This window comes from Leptonychotes weddellii, chromosome 1 (genome assembly GCF_054177405.1).
Source record: "Leptonychotes weddellii isolate Sample4059 chromosome 1, ASM5417740v2, whole genome shotgun sequence".
Classification (NCBI taxonomy): Eukaryota; Metazoa; Chordata; class Mammalia; order Carnivora; family Phocidae; genus Leptonychotes; species Leptonychotes weddellii.
The window spans coordinates 20,989,566-21,012,739 of NC_138369.1; the positions used below are offsets into that span (position 1 = coordinate 20,989,566).

General features: G+C 43.6%; 1 protein-coding gene across 5 annotated transcripts in view; it reads right to left on the reverse strand.

Moving 5' to 3' along the window:
* The window catches only part of ARHGEF3 (Rho guanine nucleotide exchange factor 3), a 279,815-nt gene that overhangs the window by 64,103 nt on the left and 192,538 nt on the right, over positions 1-23,174 (reverse strand). The window contains exon 1 of one of the 5 annotated variants that reach the window (XM_081819296.1): positions 4,517-4,776. The exons of the other annotated variants lie outside the window; for them this stretch is intronic. Coding sequence (XP_081675422.1) covers positions 4,517-4,612 — 96 coding nt within the window. The 5' untranslated portion in view covers positions 4,613-4,776. Of the gene's footprint in view, positions 1-4,516; positions 4,777-23,174 lie in introns of those variants that run through there. 5 annotated transcript variants of the gene reach the window in all.

A 23,174-nucleotide genomic window follows, 5' to 3' on the forward strand; every position in this document is an offset into this window, starting at 1 on the left:
ACCCCGCAAGACCCCATGTGAACAAGCCTCAGAATCATGGGCTGAATGACCATAACCAGATCCTATCAGCAAGTGATGGCCTTTGCCTATGTAACTCCATGTTGCTCCCTTCCCAGCAAGACCTGAAGTCAAAGGATTCATGGACTCTACTTATTTGGTCACTTGAAGAAATACCAGGATTCTAACCGCAATAACTCCTCAGAACTATTTCCATGCAGTTAGTTGTATATCATTTCAGTTCAACACTATATGATATAGATTCCAAGAAATGTATAAGTTACTGGAAACCATTTGACTCCTTTAGCTCTCCAGCTGACATGCAAGGAGTATAGCCCCAGATGCACACAATTTTCAAGTCCATATGTGGACTTATTGGTGCATAAATTATGGCAGGGGCACAGGGTTCACCTTACCCTTTAAAGCTGAAGCTTTAAAAGTACTTCCCCAGTTACATAAAGTACTCGTGATTATATATTTAAAAGAAAATATTTTAAAGCATTTTACACGTCTGTTAAGTTTTCATTCCACTCCCTTTTTCTTCACAGAGGTAAACACCCTTATGTGCCACAAAGTATGCTGGTATGAAATGCTGGACTAAATCCATTAGGAAACCTGGCATTGGATCTTGGTTCAGCTACTGATTTTCTTCATGGCTCTCTGCAAGTCACCTCCCCTCAGTGTGTTTATTCATAAAGTAAGGAGAAAAATACGTGCTTTCTGTTAACCCTACAACATGGTTATGTTCTCGAGTGAGACACTAGATGTGGCACTTCAAAAGGAATAGAGCTCTGTCATTTCTAGGTACACATCATCCCAAGGGCCACACAAGGCTCCTGGAGGACTCAAAATCAGAACATACACTTTTGAGAGACAAAGGCAATGATTACAAATGCTGCTCACTAAATCTGCCCTAACTCTAACCAACATCTGGGATAGTGAACCTTAAAACCAAAAGTGAGCTGTCCATCAAATTGTCAGATATATTCTTAGAAAGAAAATAATGGAAACATCTCTTTGTATTTTCATTAAAAATGAAACAGACCCCAAACTCTTAAAACCTTCTTACCAGACTCCAGCATCCTTAGCCAACATATCCACTCATTTGAGCTTTCTTTTTTTTAAAGATTTTATCGATTGACTGGGTGTGAGGAGGGTGGGGGAGAGACAGAGAGAGAGAGAGAATCCCAAACAGACTCCATGCTGAGTGCAGAGCCCGATGCGGGGCTCGATCTCATGATCCTGAGATCATGACCTGAGCTGAAATCAAGAGTCGGATGGTTAACCGACTGAGCCACCCAGGCACCCCAGAGCCTTCTTTCTTTAAAAGCGAACCTCCCCATGTGGAAATAGTGACTTTTAACTTACAATCAGCGGGATTCATTAAGTGCTAACAGCTTTCCTTCTAGTAACTTGATCAGGTGTTCAGAGCAGTTAACATGCCTGGAAGGACCAGTCCTTCCTGGCATGGGAATAAGCAAAACATAAATTAAGTGAAGCTACATCAGTGATCAGAAGAAGCAAGCTTAACCATGCTCACATGATACCATGCTTTTCTGTGAAAGTCGAGAGCCATGGACTAAAATGGACTAAGCTCCTTGGATTTCATAGTTAATGATTAGAGCTAGAAGAATCTAGCTGGTTTTGGTTAAACACTTGCAACCCAACTCCTACATCTATGCCATAAAGAAATACCAGATTAGGAAGCAGTATTATATTAATATCATAATCCATGTAGAATACTACCAGTGTTTAAAATAAATATTTTAAAGAAAATAATTTTTAAAAATAAATATATCACTTTTTTTCTTTCACTGGAAATTATCACTGAAATTAAGAAAATTACAAAACACTTAAATCCCAAGTAGAACTTTAGTTACAATTTGCATTTAAGAGAATGTTTGTTGTTGCACATTTTTCACTCAAGTGTATGGTATTAAATGCACATCACTGCACACCAGCCCCTTCTCCACAACTCTTTCCTTAAGTGGCTTTCCCCAGCACGCCTGCTGCAACCATGTAGAAGGCACTTGCCGGTGCAGTGCTCCTCCCCATAGCAAATTCCGAAGGAAAAGCCATTACATGTCTAAATGGCACAGGTACTTTGCTGCAACTGCCTCTGAAGGTCAAAAAGTACTTTGGATAAGCCAGTCCTTCTCTTTATAACCCACCTTCTTTTTGGAAAAAAAAAAAAAAAGATCGATCTTAAAAAACTACTTTCATAGGAATTAACAGTCAGTGCCTAATTTATAAACATGTATATAATCATGTTTTTCAAAAGGCCTACCAGGGTATGCTGTTCTTTAAACACTTCCAAATACTGATGACACCTGCTGGTAGAAAATATATTTTAGTTAATTGCTGATGGAGAAGTAAGGCCTACAAGGGTTGACTGTCTTTTGCATGGACAGTGAAACCAGAAAACTACCCCCTACACTCAATTTCAGTTTCTTTTTCCAACTTTGCCTATTTGTCATTACCAGAAAATGAAGCTAGGAGATGCACTGGACTGGACATCTCTGCCTCAAGATGTATACAGCATACACGATACTTCCCTGATTTAAACTGTACACATACACAGAAAACACTCAATGGGGATACCTGAAAAATATTTACCATTTCAAAAATTGTTCCTCTCCCATCCTTACTCCCATACCAGGACATCCCCATAAAAGGAAAATAAGTCACATTTTGTAATTTGGATCTGGCTAATATGAAGAAAATTAATATTTGACATTTGGTGATACATTTCTTTCATCACATTTGTGATATACAGATATATTTCTATTCTAAGTATAATAATAAGAAAAAATCAAGCAGATGGGTTTTACCTAAGCTGTTAACTGAACTACTCAGAAAACACAGGACTAAGGGAGAGCAAGAAGGGACTAGTTAGAGTCCAGAGCTATTCTCACTATTCTTTCCTTTGATCCATTTCAATTTATTAATTCAATTTGGTTATGCTTTGCTTCCTTCCAAAGGGAATTTGAGAGGATACTAGCTTCACTGCTCCTACATTCATTAAATTATGAAGTTCCTATTGAAAAATCATTAGATCCATTCCAAGCCTGAACAACCTGAATTCTATGCTGGTGCTATCTTGTCAAAACTTAAAAAAGAGTCCAAACACCATTAAGACCATTACACTTCCACAGCTGCTGGGAACAAAAACTCTTTGTGAAAATACACAACTGAGCTGGAGTGTGGGGTGGGGGTGGGGGTGAGAAGTTAGTTGTGCTCAGCTTACAGAAAGCTGATTACAACTGGAGACTGTTTGGAGTCTTGTCAGCTTGGAGCAGCTCTTGTTAGAGGCAATGAATCTTTGATGCTGTCCTCCCAAATATACATAATTCAGTGAGCCAAGTGCACACAGCTAAGGAGACCCAAGTGTGGTGGGTGGGTGGAATCCTCAAGACGGCTGCACCAAGGTCGGATGCACATCTGCCTCCAGACTTTCCCCAGTCATGGTTGGACAGAGTGACAATCTCTCAGATACACATATGAGCAGCAGTGATGAGCTGGGTCCTGTGCGTTCCACTATAGCTCAGCCACAGCAAAGCTGTGGTCTAGTGAAAGCAACTATATTCCCTAAGACCCTCAAAAACTGAGAAGGATGCTTTCTCCTCTAGCTGAACCCAACCTTTAAGACCAGTGAGCTCTTTGCCAGAGATATAACACACACAAGTAAAAGGCAAGATTAAACACAAGCCAGGAGGGCTCTCTCACATCCTCCTCAAGGCACTGGAAAGTTCCCAGAAAGGGAAATGTTTCCAGTGTTTCAAGACAGTTTCCCACTGCCCCAAGGAGTTTAATTCATTTTCAGGATCCATGTGCAAGACACTCAGATTATTCGTTTAGCCCCCAGACCCCCAGCTGAATGACCCCACTGGCCACAGATGACAAACAGAGGTGCCAGCCCTGTCTTTGCTGCCAAACAGCTGCAAGGTCAAGCCTGACAGGTGAGATGGCCCCCAAAGGCCTCCTCTTGCTCCCCAACCCAGGCAAGAGGAAACCCAAGCTTAAAAGGTAGCTCTTCACTGACATCTGAGCCTAAGGATACAGTAAGAGAATGTCCCTCTGCCAGGTCTAGACAGAAGATTGACAGTCTGAGAGCCTTGCAGGATGCAAGAGGCCAGGGCAAAGAGGCAGCTGCTCTCTCGCCAAGAGGAAGAGGGCCAGGGACAGGGGAGGAGGCTCATGATGATCCACAGAGAAGGGGCAGAAGAAGGGAGGCAGAGACAGAGAGTGAGACATGGAGGGAGAGAGAGTGTGTGTGTGAGAGAAATGGGAAAAGGGAGAGGGAGGGAGGGAGAGGGAGAGAAAGAGGAAGGGAGGGAAAGAGAGGGGGAGAGAGAGGGAGGAAGAGGGAAAGGTAGAGGGAAGGAGAGAGGATGGGGGGAACACACTGAATGAGAGATGCAAGCACTGAGAGACTGACACAGCGAGGGAGCCAGTGAGAGATGGAGCGAGACAGAGGGACAAAGAGACAGACCCGGAGAGGTCCAGGTGGAGGCCCTACCTCTGCGTCCTTGGCCGGACTGCTGGCCGGGGGTACCTCCAGGCTGCAGTTCGCCCTCTTGACCGTGAGGTAGAAGGGGTAATCCTTGGCCACCATGGTGGCTGCCGGGCCTGCTCTTTGGGATGTCACCGCTGACCCGAGGCGACCACAAAACTCCCTGGCGAAAGGGGGCCCCAGCTCCACGGTGCCGGGCGGCAGCGTCGGTACGGAGACTGACAGCCGGTTTCTTGCCTGGCGGGACCGACTCAGCTCTCCGGCTGAAAGCGGGGAGGAGCCTCGGCCGGGCCCGCCCAACTGGGGGTGGGGCGGAGCGCCGGCTCGGCCCCGCCCCGACGCGTCCCCGGAGGGCCCAGGTACCGCCCCGTGGAAACCCCCCAGCGCCGCGAGGGGCGAACCTGCCGTAGGACCCTTCTTCGTGCGGGCGGGACGCTCAGGGCCACCCTCCCAGTGACTCCCTGGCACTCCGCGGGTGGAAGAGGCGGCGGGTAGAACCGAGGCTGGGGCGAAGCTGGGCGGCGGGGAGAGGTGGCCCCGCGGAGGAAAAGGGAGCGTTTTAAAAGCCCACGTTAAGAAGAGACGGTATTCTGTTTTGCCTTCTTCCCAGCCAGCCTCCCCTCACACTTTTTTTTTTTTTTAATGAACGTCACTGGAGTATATAATCTATAAACAGTAAGATGTGCCCATTTTAAGTGTACAGTTAGTTGAGTGTTGACAAACGTAAACACTCACGTAACCACTTCTATAATCAGGAAATATATTTCCACCAGTTCCAGAGACTTCCTTTGAGCGCCTTCCTCTGCACCCATTTTTAAATATGAAGAGGCTGGTTAGAGGCAGCCAGCCACTCAGAAGGGCAATCTGACAGGGTCCGTCAAGCTGTGCGGCGTGAGCCGGCTGGCTGTACCAAGTCTTATTGGAGAAATACATTGTAAATGTCTGATAGGCAATTCTAAGATCATTTGCTGCAGCCCAGTCTGGGACAAACAAACCCCAAACTGGAAACAACTGTAATGTTTATCAACAGGGAGTGCTTAAATACATTTTCCTCCTTATAGAACCCCACTCAACAGCAATCAAAAAGAAGGGGTCTAGGGCTGCGGCATGGAAAGATCTCCAATGCATTAAATTCAGTTAAAGAATAATTGCAGAGTAAGCACAGTCTCCTACCATTTATGTTGAAAACATAGCTAATTAATACCATGTATTTTCTATAGCAACATGTAAGTAAATACCATTGAAAACCATCCAGAATGATGCACGGCAAACTTATGAGTCCCTTTGGGGCTAAGGGGAGGCAATCAGTGCCAGAATGTACACGTGGGATTAAAGGATTAAAAGTAGCAAAGGAAACTTTAAATTTACAGCTATTGTTCTTAAAAAAAAATTTTTTTTAAGATTTTTTTTATTATTTACTTATTTGACAGAGAAGGAGAGAGAGAGAGCACACAAGCAGAGACAGAGGGAGAGACAGAAGCAGGCTTCCCACCAAGCAGGGAGCCTGATGCGGAACTCGATCCCAGGACCCTGGGATCATGACCTGAGCCGAAGGCAGACGCTTAACGACTGAGCCACCCATCTTAAAATTTTTATGACAAAAATATATGTGTTACTTGATAAATTAGAAGTTAATTTTTTAAAATATTAAAATGATCATTGTCTCAAAAGTTATTTTGTGGACTGCACTGTTGAACTTTTCCTCCCTCCTATCAAAGTCATGACCACAGCAGGTGGTGGTCTGGAGAGATGATGTCTTTTGTTTTGACTTCTTAGGTGTGTAGGAGGTAATGGGAATGGAAATATCTAGACCCTGTTGCAGTATTCTCTGCTTCCAGCTAAGGCCAGAATCCAGTTTCCACTTTCCAGGCAGGAAACATCATGCATGATACATGGCTCTTCCATCCCAGGTACCAAACCCACACCCTAGCACTAAATTCACCTACTTTCCTGTCCAGCTAGTCCACAAACTGCTTTAAGAAAAGGGAGAATCTATCTGGCCAGTTTTGCTAACCCTGTTTTTGCCACACATGTAAAGGAAACTTTTGAATTAGTGGGTTCCAGTTGAAATTGAAGAAAGCACCTGAGTTTTTTCCCCCTCATATATATATACCCTGGATCACCTGGGTGGCTCAGCCGGTTAAGCATCCGGCTCTTGATTTCGGCTCAGGTCATGATCAAGTCCTGAGTCGGACTCCATGCTCAACGGGGAGTCAGCTTGAGGATTTGCTCTCCCTTCCCTTTGCCCCTGCTCCCCTCAAATAAATAAATAAATCTTTATATATATATTTTTATATACACACACCCTATTTATTTATATATTTATATATATACCTTAAAGCAGTGGGAAGGAGGTGATTGAAGATGTTTGGGATGAGAAAGATGCCTCTGGACCACTGATTTTTCCTACTCGTAGTCCCAAACACAACTTTATTTTTTTAACCCAAGCTGTGCTGATGGGGAGCTTACATAGATGCTCCCTGTAAGCTTGACCAAGCTTGGTGGGGATATGAAGGGAAACTTATCTCCAAGGGCAGCCAACTAAAGCAGCCCTTGATTAATTCTGCTGCCAAAGGAGGGCCAGGAAAGGCAGTGACGTGCCTTATTTAGGGTTCCCCTGGCTGCCGAGGATATGAGCTGAATCACGTGGAGCTGCTCCTCATTCCCTTCTTCCTGCTCTTCTGGCCCCCATAGGCCCACCATCTCAACTAGATGACTCAGGCTAGCAACAGCCCCTTTGGGGACAGGCTTAGATCCCTGGTGGAGCTCACTGGGCCTTATCCTCCAGTTGGGAAGTGTACTTCCAGCACTAGGTGAAGAAAAGAATGACCCTAGCAAACTACGACTGGTCTTCTCTCTGTGGAATCCTCAGGGCTGGGCAGGAAGTCTGATGTACCATAAGCCCAGTGTGGTAATAAATAAACCCTATGGAAAAGAGGGGACTTTAACCTCAAGTTTGAGTACAACTATTGTGGAGCAAAGAATAGTCATATTGGTTGACGAGAAGGCTGCCATATCTACTTTCTCTTAACATTTTTTTTTTGCCCCTCCTCAAAAGATTTGGAACAATAAAAATCAATCAATATACATGGCACATAACACATGTGCAGGAAACTTCTGTGTTTTCTGCTATACATGCTAGCCAGAGGGAGAAAAAGAGAGAGAGAGAAAGAGAGATTGCTAATGATGAGTAACCATTTAAACAGTGCTGGGGGAAAAAAAAAAAAAGCATAAGCCCCAAGAAGAGTGTGGAAGGAAAGATGGGAATCTGGAGTTCCCTTGGGTGGTCTGATGATTCTCAACTTCTCATAGCATGAATGTCTGACCCCCATAAATAGAGTTCTGGTGTTTAAAGATATATTTTTGGTACAATAAGGCCTGTAAACTGAAGCCAGGCAATTTGGGGTATACATAAGCCATGTATGTGGTCCTTGAGACATTTAGAGGATTTCAAGGGTATTTTTGACCCCATGCAATCTCCACCTTGTGCCCTGACTTCAGAACCTCTGCCATGTGTCATGCACTGCTCCAACATTAACAGATTCAGGGTTTGGATATTCTGCCTGGATTCCAACCAGAGGTGTCTGCGACCAAAGACTTTGTCAGGAAGCAGGCTGCTCTACACGAGGGTTCCCAAGCACACCCCCCGAGGCTGGTGTTACAAGTGAGGGAAGCCAGTCCAACTCTGCAATGCTGCCCAGCTGAGTGGGCCCCAGGAGCCTGGCGTTCCCCCATCCTGTCTGTGTGTGTGTTTATGAGCTTAGGAACAACACTGCCCTAACAGTCAGCTTCACTCAAAGCAATGGCACAAAGTGCCTTTCAGAACTTGCCTTCAGCACAACCCGTTATAATCCTATAAAATGCTTCACAGCCGGGCAGTGTTCCTTGCTAGCCAGAAGCCTGGAGACTGGAATAAAGAAGCCTGTTCTGCGTTTCCAGGAACGGTGCCAAGAGCAGGGCCTGCATTCTCGCCTGCGCCGAGCGGGGCTCATTTGTGCTGCTGGTGGAATGGTGGGCCTCCACACACAAGCCCACCACTGGTTATAAGCTCCTTTCAGAAGAGTAGACAGCCAGACATGGCTGAGAGACCATCAATCATCTCCTCAAATCCCACTGCTGTGGCAGTGAGCAGAACAGGCCCAGCATGAGGCTAAAACTTCAGAAGTTAAAGTGGTTGTGGCAATCTTTTCAGCCAACAGGATGATGCCTTGCTCTGTTACCATTATACTTAACATCAGAGTTAGTGAGTTCTTTTTTTTTCTTAAAGGTGCATTCATTTGTTCATTCATCCAACCATCCATCCATCCATCCATCCACCCATCAAATATGAAAGAGTGTTTATTACAGAGCAGGTGTTCAATTAGCTACATTTCTTCCCTTTCTTTTCTACCTATTCCTGAACCTCTATGCCAGGAAGATGTGTAATACACATCAGCTCAAGAAATATGGTTGACTTTAATACATGGCCTTTCAACTATAACCTCAGCAGCGAGGTGTGCATTTGCAGAAGGAGCTCAGGTGACAGTAGACAATCCCCTAAAGCCCAGCCTTCAAACACGTGCACCTCCATCTGCTTCCTTGGCATCTGGAGCTATCCCTTCTACCCCTGCTAATCTCATACAGTCGTGTAGGTACATGTTGGATACACATGTGTACCAACACCTCTCCCCTCCCCTTTCATTTGGGCAACATTTCCAGTTAATGACCAAGCTCCCTCTCCTCTCTGCCACTTCAGTCTTCATGGGAGAGGGGAGTCAAAAGCCTGAAAAAGTTCTGGCAGTGAATTCTGAGAGATCAGGACTGTGGTTTCCTGCCAGACGGGTAAAAATGGCACAATGAAACACTGATATGATTTTAGATATTATTACCAGGATTACTACTCTCCCCGCTGCCTGGGGTTATGCCCACTGGCTCCTGGCTAGATTTATGAAAATATATCCCTGGATATTCTAAAGCTGGAAGACTTCATTCATGCATTCACTTAAAGATCTCAGTTTTTGAAACAAGTTTGAAAAACCGGTTAAGTGATAGAATCTTTCTCTTTCTCCCAGGATTGAGCTAATCCTGTGGATTACTAGCTATAATGCAAAAATAATCAAGACTTTATGTTTAAAAAAATGGATATTTGTTTTGCCCTGATATACCACAGACAGGTACGTTCCCTAGTCTCTAGTTCATTACAGCAGTGATCCTCAACTGGGGGCAATTTTGTGTCCCCCCCGTGACATTTGGCAATGTCTGGGTACATTTTTTATTGTCACTGGGGGAGGGTCCTAGTGGCATCTAATGGATAGAGGCCCAGGATACTGGCAGACATCCTATAAGGCACAGGACAGCTCCCACAGCAAAGAATTAACAGGTTCAAAATGTCAATAATGCTGCTATTGAGGAACCCTGCATTACACAGAGAGTAGAACTAAAATATAGTGTCAGAGCCAGGATAACCCATTGGTTTTTGACCTCAAGGATATTCTTTCTTCAGACCTTGGCCATTGATTGATGTCAAATGTCAGTCTGGGCATGGTGGGGGAAAGAAAAAAATGCTTCAGTGTGCCAGGTAGCCTCAGAATTATTGACATGCCTAGAATCCTTCCCTGTTGTCCAAACCTGACCCTTAACAGAATAACAGATTTCATAAAACACAAAAGGACAAGAGAACAAAAAGTACAGGAATAAAGGGCGGGGGACAGAAAACTATCTTAAACTCTTCAGATATGAAAATGTACTTCAAAAGGCCAGTGAAAATGAAAGTTTCAACGAAAGGTAATACTTTAAAAAGAAATTAGGGAGGAAGAAAAAATGTTTCAAAGCTTGGTCTTTTCCAGGAAAACCTTTTCTGCCCTAAATTGTTTTGGGGGGCAGAAATTCAAACTCAGTGATGAAATAAAAACCCCAGAGGATTCGATTTACTGTCTTTCTGATACATGGTATTTCTGGCTACACAGTGTGTATGACTGGAAACCTGTCTTCACTCAAGATTTTGCAGTAAGAGTCCTGACTTTCTCCAATTTGAGCTGATTACTATCAGCAGATTTGTTTTGCTTATAGAATATAAGCCAGCCTCTAGAACACTTTCTGTATACTACTAGAAGGTCTTTGAACTTTATGGATAGCCTGCATTTGTTTGAGAGTATTTCATATCTTTTGACCAAGAATTCAATAAGTTCGAATAATATTTATTCCCCCCAGACTACAGCTAATGTTATATTATATAGGTTTTCTACACTAACCATTACATGCAGGAATTCAAATCTAAAATATGTAAATTCTAGCTTTGGATAATAGAAGTGTTTTCTCTTTCATCAACTATAAACTCAGCAATCAAAGTATCATATTTCCTCAAGCCTAAGATGCTGAAGACTGTAATATGTGCTATTATTTTATGTATTACCAAGAAAGAAAAAAATGTTGCCAATTGAATTATAACATGTGATCAATTATAAGATACATCCCAATTCTAGAAAAATTAAAATGTGGGGGAAATGTGCATTTCAATGATAGCAGTATTCATATAATCTGGCTGGGATTTGAAAACCTACATATTTATAAAAACATGACTTCTGGGAATTCAGGGACAATAATTCCAGAGACCACCTGTAGTGAAACCAACTGAGAAGCTTATCAAATCCATACCTCTGGACCCCACTTTGGGATTGCTGAATTGGACTCTAGGAATTTGAATTTTTGATAAACACCCTCAAAGAACATTTGTTTGAGTAGCATGGTGTTGTGAGTTAGAATTATCAGCCAGCCCCAAATGAACCTGCCCACCTCTCCCATTCCGGGAATATTCTGAACCACAGTTTCTCGGGCCAGAGGTGCCCAGGGGTAATTAGCCCAATGGTTATAGCAGCAAAATCCAGAGTGGGCATGGAGAGCTGCTTATTTGCTCATCCAGTACTGAGGAACTATTATATGTTGGATAGCCTGCTCTGTACATACGGGTGCATCAGGGATACAATGAAAAATATTAAAGTCCACACTCCAAGTAAACTACCAACTAAGCCACCCACCAGGAGACATGTTCTGGCTCTTAGAACTTGATTTACAATCTGGTATCCAGAGTTTCAATTAAAAACATGCTTATCTTCATAGCCAGGGGACATGACTGCATTTAAGTTTTTAAAAAATTAGCTGTAGCAATAGAGAATGGGAGGAGGGCAGTTGGCTTGAGATGTTTACTTGAAAGAGATCTGGGGCTGGGGGGTGCGGGGTGCAGGGAGGTGAGTGGTGTGTGTAGAAGACCTTAATTAGAGAATGAGTTCAATGAGCAGAAGCAGACTTGGGGACTCCTTGGAAGCATGTGTCTCACTCATGTGGTGGGAGCAGAAGTCGGTTGGTGTGTGCTAGAGGGCAGCCCATGAGCTAAAAGTGTTCCTCATTGTCATGGGCGTCTGACAACACTACAGAGGGGACAGAGGGTGTAGGTTCACTGGGTGCTTTGGTTAAGTGGGAGGTGAGTTCTGCTCTGTTTGAATTTTTTCCACCTCACATCCAAAACCAAGCTCAGCAACTCAGGTCTCATGGGCTCACTCTTCTGACTGAACCAAACTTGGCAACAGAAAGCTGCACAAAAGTTCAGGCTTCTAGTTCACCAACCTTTATTGCTGCATGATCATTTAGTTCTTTGGCATGACAAGAACAACTATCAAATGGCTTCCTACCAGATAATTCCTCTCACTCAAGGCTGTCCTGATCCCCAGGCTGGGGGAACCCTTGCTTTGTGCAAACCCCACCCCAGCACTGAAGACCTCTCTTTCCCCAACACCCATCCAGCTTATAATGACTGATTTGAGGTGCCACCACCACCTGACAGGGAGCTACAAAGGCACAGGGGCCATATTCATCTCGCTCACCACAGGGGCTCCAGCTCCTTCTATCATGCTGGCATACGGTAGAAGGATCCATATTGGTTAAAATGAACATTAAATCGAAGTGGGACTAATCAAAGAACATGTCATGGAAGAGATGAACCCAGAAAAGAATGTTTGCAGTAAAGGAACATAAAATATTTAAAGTTTCTGTGATGGGGGGGCACCTGGGTGGTGGCTCAGTCAGTTAAGTAAGTATCTGCCTTCAGCTCAGGTCATGATCCTAGGGTACTGGGATCGAGCCCCACGTCGGGCTCCCCGCTCAGTGGGGAGTCTGCTTCTCCCTCTCCCTCTGCCTCCTTCCCTCTGCTCATGCTCTATCTCTCTCTCTCTCTCTCAAATAAATAAATAAAATCTTAAGAAAAAAATTTTTTTAGTAGACATGGGTAGACATGCTTCTTGAAGAATCCAAACTGTACCAAAACCACTTTGAGAGCAATGTTCCTGCAGTATAAGGCTATGAGGCCCTTTTGGATATTACTGACAGCTTTCAGTTCCCTCCAGGTTTTACACAGACCTGGCAATTTACACTAATTCCGGAACCAGGTGGACTTGCCGAAACTAGTGACAAAGGACATCAAAGAGCTTGCTTTCAGAGATGCCTTGTAACATGCTCCTCCGTCCTTTTCTTGCCCTCCAGAGGCACTTTCTTCCTTTTCCTTCTCTAGGTTTTTGATTCCAGGTTAAACTCCCTATATACATTTTTTCTTTTCAACTTGCCACGCTCATACCTCATGTTATTTATATTGAAACTTCTTTCTCTTGAGTTGGGCCTCTCCTGAGGGGCTGACTTTGAAGGGGGAGGGCAGGCTTTTGCCTGGTGTTTCTGCAAGATTAAACATGGTGCTCATCTAAAGTTCTCATGCTGATGTGAAAGTACAGACTCAAGGACTTTTTCTCCAAGGAAGCCAATGTGAGAAGAAGGAACTTTCTCTGTTGGCTGCTCCATCAAGGGAGGGTGCCACCCTCCCCATCTGAGCGTCCTCACCTGGAGTCTTACAAGAGATGCTTTGAGAGCTCATTCTAGTTTAGACACAGTACACGGGAAACAAAAATTCATCTGTCAGGGAGTGGGAGGCAGAGAGGGAGGGAGGGAGGGAGGAAGGTAAGAGAGAATTAAAATTGTAAAGCCAACATCACGTGGCTTCCTCCTTGCACTTTAATAACCCAGCACTGTCTGCAGGCTCAGAAAAGCCAAACGCAATGGGTAGGTACAAGGATTGTTCTGGTGCCAGGAAAATGCAATAAGACATAACTTTTACAAGGTAAGCAATGAATAAACGCCCTGCAGGAACAAAACAGATTTTAACATCTCTGAAGTTGGCAGCCAGGTGCCTGAAACATTGGTCCAGTGCATTCAAAATGCACAATAGATAGGACTACATTCTTTAAGATGAGGTCATACTTCAGGGGATGCAATGGCTGGATAGGCTGGGTTTCTATGATCGAGGGAAGGAGGGGAATTTGATCAGTATTTTCTTTGCCACAGTGAGACCCATTTCAATGCATGTGAGAGATTTTCCACATACTGGGCAAATTTTCTAGAGTTTTTTAAAGGGAGAACTTTCTGCAGACTACCTTGGCTTCTGAAAGAGGTATCTTTCTCTCTGAGTCGGGAGGGATCTTATTCTGTCCCATGCGGTTATCGAGAAGATCTGAAACTACAACTCTTCTTTTGGATTCTGCTGTTATAAAATGTGGTTTGGGGTGTCTTGTTACACTTTACCCCCAGAAGTGTTAAAGGAAGTGCCTGTCACCAACACTCAAAAATAAAAATGAAAATGATGCTGGCCGGGCTCAAAAACCAAAGGCATCAGCATTTTGCTTCAGTTTCCTGTTCATAAAACTTTATAAAAACAACCCACCCATTAAAGAAAAAAAGCCCATAACAATGGCTCATTATTCTTTTCCTAAGCGCTTGCCTCATGCCACTCTGAAATTAGGTGCCATCACGTTTCCTGAGTTATGGGCTCCAAACACCACATCCCTTTCCTCCCTTCCTCGCCCCCACCCCACCTGGCATCACTCCTGAATTTAGACACTTCAGTTTACGAGCTCAGCAGAGAGAGGCCAGCGCCCTCCCTCCTACCTGTCCAGAGGAGGCCAAGCATCTGTGGAGCCTTCCAAATTAATTTCCATTCCCTAGAGAAACTTTTAATATGAAAGGTGCACAGTTACAAAGTGAAGAAAAAAAAGATACCTACAGACTGTGCCAGTAAACTGAAAAATAATTATACACACATTACCTTGTGATGTTAATTTTTGAAGAACAGGAAATTTCCCTTCTACCCTGGCTCTACAGTACAACTTTATGGAATATTGAACACCTCATCCTTCAGTTCCCCATAGAACATAGGAAAATGCAAGCTCTAGAATAAGAAGCCTAGATGCAAGCACCAAGTTTTCCACTTGCTAACTATATGACTTTGGGCAATTTATTTAACCATACCAAACCTCTGTGTAATCATCTGTAAAATGAGGCTATGAGAGTTTCAAGGCTTTAATGAGATAAAATATCTGAATAGTTTAATAAGATAATGTGTATGTCAGCGTTCTAGGCACAAGGTAAGCACATAATCCATATTGTTACTAACCTTTCCTACTCTCTTTTTTCTTAATGAATTAGAAAGGAAAAGATGGGTGGGGGGCTGCCTGGGTGGCTCAGTCGGTTAAGTGTCTGCCTTCAGCTTAGGTCATGATCTCAGGCTCCCTGCTCAGCAGGGAGTCTGCTTCTCCCTCTCCCTCTGCCCCTCCCCTTGACTTGTGCTCTCTCTCTCTCTCTAATAAATAGATAAATTTTTTTTTTAAAGGAAAAGATGGGATTTGGGGATCTTTCACCCTTCTTGCTTCTAGAGAGGTTAATCATTCTTTCATTTAAATCCATAGATTTCAACTATTAATTTGACATAAAAGCAGTGGCACAGGAAAAAGTGAACTGACCTAAATTTGAAGATGTGGGGTCCAATCCTGGTTCTACTTCTAAATTTGCTGTGTGACTTTGGACAAGTCAATTAAACTCACTAAGGCCCAGTTTCTTGAACTGTAAAATAAGGTGATTTAAACACAGATGCTTACCTTCTGTGATTCTATCAAAACCCAAAGACTGAAGTGTCCATGAAGTACTGCCTCAGTGTTATGTTATTTCCGGAAAGAAAATAAAACTGATATTATCATCTACTGATGAAAGCATCCTTATCTAAAATCAGCATGTTTGCCGTAGGCAGCCCACATTTTGGGTTAGTTCAGTACGGTGATATTTTATACAGGCTCATCAGAAAATTCAACTTGATGTCCTCATTTGCCAGGAAATGCAACGAGGAATACAGATTCCTTTAATATCAAACGGCCAAGAAAGCAAGATCTAAACAGCGGTAAGATCAACTATGAGCAAAAAAACATCGAAAAGGAAATTCAGCTACATTATACACGGGATGGAACAGGCCTGAAATATACCACTGTTACTTAAAAATAGGTAATGGGCCACATGGTGCTTGTGTTATCTGTATGACAACATTTGGTTCCTACTGTGTCCTCTTCCTAGAGGCCTGTTATGACTAGGAGAGCTGTCTGTTCCTTCAGTGACCGAGTCTTACTGCCTCATGGATTTTCCCTAGTCATTCCTTTCTGCCCTTCGGGTAGGCTGCTTACGTCCAAGTGGAGGGACCAGAGCCAGTTCTGTTCTGGATGCAACACACAGATGGTTGTTGGCATGTGGTGCTGAGCACCAGGGGCTGAGGGACTGAGGGCTCTATGTACCCCAGGCCAACCTTCTGGTGCAAAATATTGATGCTGAGGTCACACATTTATAAAAATGAAAACTAAAGAGAAAGATACACTGTAGCAACTTCTAAACGGTGCTCTATAAATAAATGGAACTAGATTTAAGGAACAAATCATAAGCTTCATTATTCTCTAACATCTGTATCTCCCACTTGACTGTAAGCTCCATAAGGGCAAAACTCATGACTCTCTTATTCAGGGCTCTAGCCCCAGTGCCGAAAAATGCCTGCCAAGTGCCAGGAACTCAACAAATGACGACCTTAGCTAATGCTCACTGAGAGTGTGCTTTCTGCCAGGCACTGTGCTTTGACTTTACGTGACATATCTCAGGTGATCCTCACAACAATCCAATGAGGTGGGTCCTTCTATAAAGGGAGAAACTGAGGTACAAGGAGTTCACTTGCCCAAAGTCACAGAGCTGGTAAATGGCAGAGCTGGGATTCAAATGCAAGTACTTTTCTTCCAGAACCTTCAGTTCCAATCACAAAGTAGACCATTAATTATTTTCAGGCCATTTGCAACTTAGCAGGTGTCCTGATACCGGAGACTATGATGCTAAGGGTCAGGGGTTCAAGCCTATATGATATGATTATAAGAACATCAAACAAGAGTCAGGAAACCTAGGTTCAAATCTTAGCCCTGGACTCCTACACTGACTTTGGTCAAGTCCTATGACTTCTTTGCTCACCAGTTTCTCCTGCTGGTCAAAAAGGGGTTGGATGGCCACTCAGGTCCCTGACAGTTGTAAATCCCAAGTGCTAGAGTCCCCCCAGACATAATCTCACACCCAGAAAACTGCAGGTCACACAAGTGTATTCCTCCATCTTCCAGTCTTCAATAATCTTCAACCATCACACGAGTTACTCAATCTCTCAGAGCCTCAGTGCCCTCATCTGCAATTTGGATATAATAGCACCAACTTCAAAGGGTGGAGGTGAAGATTAGAGAGAAGCCAGGTAAGAGGCTAACATATAGTAGTAATTTTATAAACAGTAGCTAGGAATTATTATGGTCCCAAAGAGGTAAGTCTGGAGGAGGTAAGTCTGGAGGAGGAAGGAATCTCCTTAAAGCCCGGGAACCAACCAAACAATTGAAAAGACAGCATTGAAACAAAGTGGTTTAAACAATTTCTAAGAGTAGAGTACATGTTTGCCACATCCCCAGATCAAAAATTCCTTATTGGATTCTCTTTCCAAAAAATGGAGTAAGACAGATGTGAGTTAACTTCAGATAGAACAAAAAGGAACCATTGAGATCCGGGGAGTTCACATGTGTGTGCTGAAACACTAGAAAATTTGCTTTATGCCAGTCCTGTGACAAGCGTGTGATATGTATTATCTTACTGAGTCCTCACAACCTGCTGAAAGGGTACTCTCTCTGGTTTATGATGAGGGTACAGAGGCTCAGAAAGGTTAAGTAACTCGCTCAAGGTCACACAGTTACTAAATATCCACACCAGAACTTAGCCTGCTCAGGACACTGATGGCTTTAACCATGCTGCTGCACCCCCCCCAAAGATGGAACGTCGTTGGCCTCAGCGTACCCCAAAGCCCCACAGCAGCAATCCTTGTCCACAACATGGGCAGGTGGCTTTATAGGCAGCACATGTGTGTGGGCTCAAGCAGCCTTGCGTTTCAGTCCCTGTTTACCCACAGACTCCCAGCAGCTGTGGACAAATTATTTAACTTTCCTGGATCCTGTTTTGATCAAACCGAATGTACTGGATTAGAGCTTTTCAATCCAAGTCTTGTGGAACATTAGCCACTGACATTTTACACCCCAGAAGGTTAGGGACAAGAGAGCCGAGATGTGAGTGGTCCTCTGTCTGGATTTCCTGGTTGGGGGGAAGGAGTTAATAAACCCAGAACTGGGTGACTCCTCAATTCCCTTTCATCTTGAAGCTAATGAAATTCTACTGAATGTTACGTGATAGGGAAAGAGAAAGGGGAAGAGAGGGACTTACAGGAATCATGGGGGGTGGAATGACAGGAGGTTCGTTTGAAACTGTTTGCAGAGCAACACAATGAACATACTTAGCTTATAAATTTCCTCGGGGTGCTCTGGGGTGGGGGCGGGTGGAGGTAATGGGGAAGGAAGCTAACTCCCTCCTCTTGAAATGACCACGAGTGCACACGGCAAGCACTCAGTAGATGCTGACAGAATTGAAATCAAACGAAAACAGATCTGGATCAAATTGATAGAGGCGAAGCTGCTGCAGACGAATGAATATGTCCAAAAATGCTAACAATTTCCTTTGTTCCCAGCCGCCCACTCTATTATAAGCCATTTTCGATCTCAAGATGAGTTCTTGTCCATGTGAATGAGCACACCTCTTCCCGCGGGATAACCGCAGGTAAGCCTTCCCTCTGCCTCTAGCCTACGCGCTTGGAACCTGAACAAAGGTGAGCTGTCTGAGAGCTAAAGAATTCTTCTTGTTTTCATTTGTATCCTTGCCCAGGGCAGTGACAGATACTGTTTCTTGAGTTTCCAGCTTAGCTTTAGAGCTCAAAGGATAAAGCGCCTCCATAAGAAAGACAAGAGAGGAAAGAAGGTAAGAGAATTTTAAAATTTAAGATATACATATAGGGTGCCTGGGTGGCTCAGTTGGTTAAGCGACTGCCTTCGGCTCAGGTCATGATCCTGGAGTCCCGGGATCGAGTCCCGCATCGGGCTCCCTGCTCGGCAGGGAGCCTGCTTCTGCCTCTGACCCTCCCCCCTCTCATGTGCTCTCTCTCTCTCATTCTCTCTGTCTCAAATAAATAAATAAATCTTTAAAAAAAAAAGATATACATATATAAAATACATATTATATAATAAATTATATGTATATATCATTCAACTAGTTGGATTTCCCAACTAGTTGGATATATATTTTTATTTGTATCTAAATTTTATTGAAGTAGTAGAGTCTTTTTTTTCCTAGGAAAAGTGACGTGTGCTCTAACCTCAGTCAAATCTGTTGGGGTCTCCCTCTGGAGATACCAGGAGTCACAATAACCTCGAGGAGTTCCTTTTGTACTTTTGTTCTAAAAACAAGATTTCAGAGTAAGCTCAGGTCTTCTGACTCCCAGCTGATGCTCCTTGAGGCAGGTTGCCTCATGAGCCATGTCCCCATGCCGCAAAAAAGGCCAGCACATAACAGGGGCTCTATAAATATTTGTTGAATAAATTAAAGAACAAAGGACAGAAAAAGTCTCAGAAGACAAGTACGGAAGGCTGTCAACATGAGTGGATGGATTGGCTGACACTGGAAAATCTTATGTGTCTTTGAACTCGCATGCAGAATAGCCTCTCCCTTATCTTTCTCTGCCTTTCAAAAATCACCAGTTGTGAAATCCTAGACCAAGGTTTTCTTCTCAGAAGTCCTCCCGGATACAGCCACCTCATAGGAAATGGTTTCTTCTTTGAATTTCTAACAACTCTTACTAATACCACTCATTAACCACGTTCTGTCAGGTGGCAGCTTCTGAAATGACTTAACAGACTACAGCCACGTGCCTTTTCTGATTACCTCCCCACCTAGAACTGGAGGGTAGGGCCTGTCCACACCTCTCTCTCGATCTGTTTTTAGGACACTGAAACAAAGAAAGAATGACTTCCAGAGCAATGACTAACTACAACTGGAGTATTTTTAAGCTAATATAATCACCTATTCCTATATTAAACTTCTTCCAACTAGTTGATCAACAGAAGCTTTGTGCGGTTCTCCTACTGCCAAGGGAGGCCAGTAATAATTGCATAAGACTCCACTCAGGGAAAGACTGTAAGGGGGCGTGTCCCCTCAAAATACCCCATTAAAATTAAGGATGGTGCTGATATATCAAACCTCTAGATCCACCTACCCGTTTACTGAAAACAGGAGGGAAAGAAAAGTTAAGCCACACCATGAGAAAGCAACCAAGCAATCACCGAAACAAGATAGAAAACATTCCACAAGATCAATGACCTGGTTTCTCCAACAAATCAATAGCAGGGGGGAAAACACAGGGAGGGGGAAGTTTTACAGAGTAACAGTTGTAAGAAACAGGTGAACCATGTTGGGATCCTGATTCAAACGGGACCTCTTTGATCAAGAGTCTCATGCTCTATTGACTGAGCCAGCCAGCCCCTCTCCCCTCTTTTTTTTTCCAAATAGGATCTCTTTTTTGTTTGTTTGTTTTTGAGAGAGAGAGAGCACTGCGTGCACGAGGGGGATCGGGGGAGGGGCAGAGGGAGAGAGAGAATCTCAAGCAGACTCCATCCCCAGCGTGGAGCCTGATGCAGGCCTCTATCTCACAACCCTGAGATCACGACCTGAGCCTAAATCAAGAGTTGGTAGCTTAACCGGCTGAGCCACCCAGGCACCCCACACAGAACCTCTCTGAAACAAATTAACAAGAATCCCCTCCATATCACCTAAGACGCAGTCCAAAGGCAAATTTGAATTGGGGATATCTGACTTTGGACCAAATATTAGATGATGTGAGGGAATTCTGTTAGTCTCGTTAAGTGTGATAAGCCGCGGGAGTTACGTAAAAAAATAATCAGGTAGAGACGTATGCCGAAGTTCTGATGACTGAAATGATAGGATGCTGAAAATACGGTGTGGTGAGACTGGGAAGAGGTTCACCATTATGGATGCTGGATGCTGGGTGAGTGGAGGTGCTAATTATACTATTCTCTCTGCTTCTCTCATGTGGTCAGATCACAAGGCATCATGTCTAACCTACTAAATTGTCCAACTTAGCAAATGATAGTTTCCAGTGCTGGTGGGGGCATAGTGAAATAATAGCACACTCAGAATTGTTGGTGACGGTGAAAACTACTATGATATCGAAAGACATCAATATACATCGAGAGCAATATAATTACGCAAATGTCTCGGCCCAGTTTTCCTACATGGTGAATTTACGAAATGAAAATCTTCCAAAAGGAAATATTTTCAGCGCACTGTCAATTTAATAGTGATGAAATAGAAATAATAAGACTAGCTATTGAATATGGAACATGCACTACATGCCAGGAACTATACGAAACGTTTTATATCCATCCAAACAACCCCTCGAGGAGAGTATTCTCATTCTCCCAGCAAGTCCCCAAATTGGCACAGCTAAGAAGTGGCAGAGCAGGAAATCATGTCAGGTGGGTGACTTCAAAGTCCACATTTTCCAGTCCTGTGCTAAGTTGCCTTGAAACCCAAATGCTGGACAACAGGGGATGTTTAATTAAATTACAGGACATCCACGGTAAACAGTAAGAAGTATACTAATGAAGCCAAGCAACATGAAAAATGCTACAGTAAAAAAAAAAGCAGTTTGAAAGCCATTTATCAGAGCACCTCCACAATATGTATACACGTGCAAAGGCCGGCAGGAAAAACACACACAACGAAAATCATGGTTGTATCAATTATGGACCATGTGGTTATGTTCTTTTTATAATGAAAAAAATTGCAGGGGTGATCACTGAACTGAGGTGCGTCACAACTGCGGGTAGTGGTGTTGCCATAAATATTGTAAACCATTAGTTTCTTCAAATCAGTTTTTTTTCCCTTGTTCTTTGGAAGCCTACTAAAACTAAAGGAAGAACTATTCCTGTCCTCCCTGAAATACCTTTCCAATGACCTCTGCTAGGAATTCACCTACTTTGATCAGGAAGCAAGCATTATCCCATAGTTTCCCCTTGCAGCAGATGCTGAGTAAAATGTTACAATATAAGATGGATGTCTTACACATACCACAAGAGGGGGGAAAAAAGACAGCTTAAATGAATCTATAAAGGATTGTTTTATGATCGAGGTTCCCTCTGAGTCTTGTGAAATCCTCTCACAGATCGTTTGTTATTAGCATGACTGAGAGAAGCACCAGAAAGCAGGAGATGCGGTTCTCCTTCTTATCACTGCTCAGTCCAGGCACATCCTAAGTGCATCTAAGGGACTGCTAATCGCCTCAAAATCCCATGCCACAGCTCGGCATCCTGGATTCACTCTCCTCCTCCCGCCCTCCCCTCCCCTGGACAGACATATCTGACCAGCATCCAGGGACAAGTTCACTGTGAGATTATGTACATGGAAATGCTCTGGAATCTATAAAATGCTCTTACAGATGGGAGGTTATTCCGATTAAAAAACCTGATACGTGCCCTTGTGTGTTTCTTCTGCCATAAATGAATTCCAGAGATGTTCCTTGGGGAGGAGAAAGAACAACTAACTAGTTCCCAGGTTATTTTAATGGCCAGAACCAGGGTTGCCATAAATAATCAACTTTTTATGACAAAGCTTCTGCAACTGCCAGGGGGGATCATTATCACCTGAAAAAGGCACTAATCTGTGAGCCAGGCCACGTGACCATGTGTGGTTCTATGTGGTATTCGTCAGTACCTGTCACCAAGATAACAGCTTAATCTTGAATGGAGGAGGCAAGCATATTTTAGAGAAAGGCCTCCAAGAGATTCCCCTTTAAAGAGCTAAACAAAGAGAAAAAATCTCGGGGAAAGAATGAAAACAGAAGGAGCCAGACAGCCAGCTGGAAGAGAAGACTGAACTAAAGCCACGGACCCTTCAGGGAGTTAGTGCAACTTTTGTGGGAGATTATGGAAAAGCTACTGTTTCAAAGCCTCTGGACATCAGAGGAAAAAACACAAAGGAGAGTTTGCTGAACAGAGAGCTTTAAACAATTCAAGTTCAAACAAACAGAATTCCAGGAATTAGGAAGAGAGGAAATTACAAGGTGCTTTGCAAACCACTGCAAAGAAAAGGATGTTTAACTATTAAATGTCAGTGATAAAAATGGCGATCTTGTGGTGCTGGAGTTTATTTTGGAGGGGGAGGAGTGAGGACAAGAAATAGTAAGTTAATTATAATTGTAATAATCAATGATTATATGACTGGCAGCTGGCCTTTCCTGAGCACTTCTTAGGGGCAGCACTGTGCGGAGCACTTTGTACACTTCGTCTCCTTTAATCCCCATGACAGCCCTGTGAGCTCAGACCTACTGATGACCCCGTCATAGATGAGGAACCTGGGGCTCAGACAG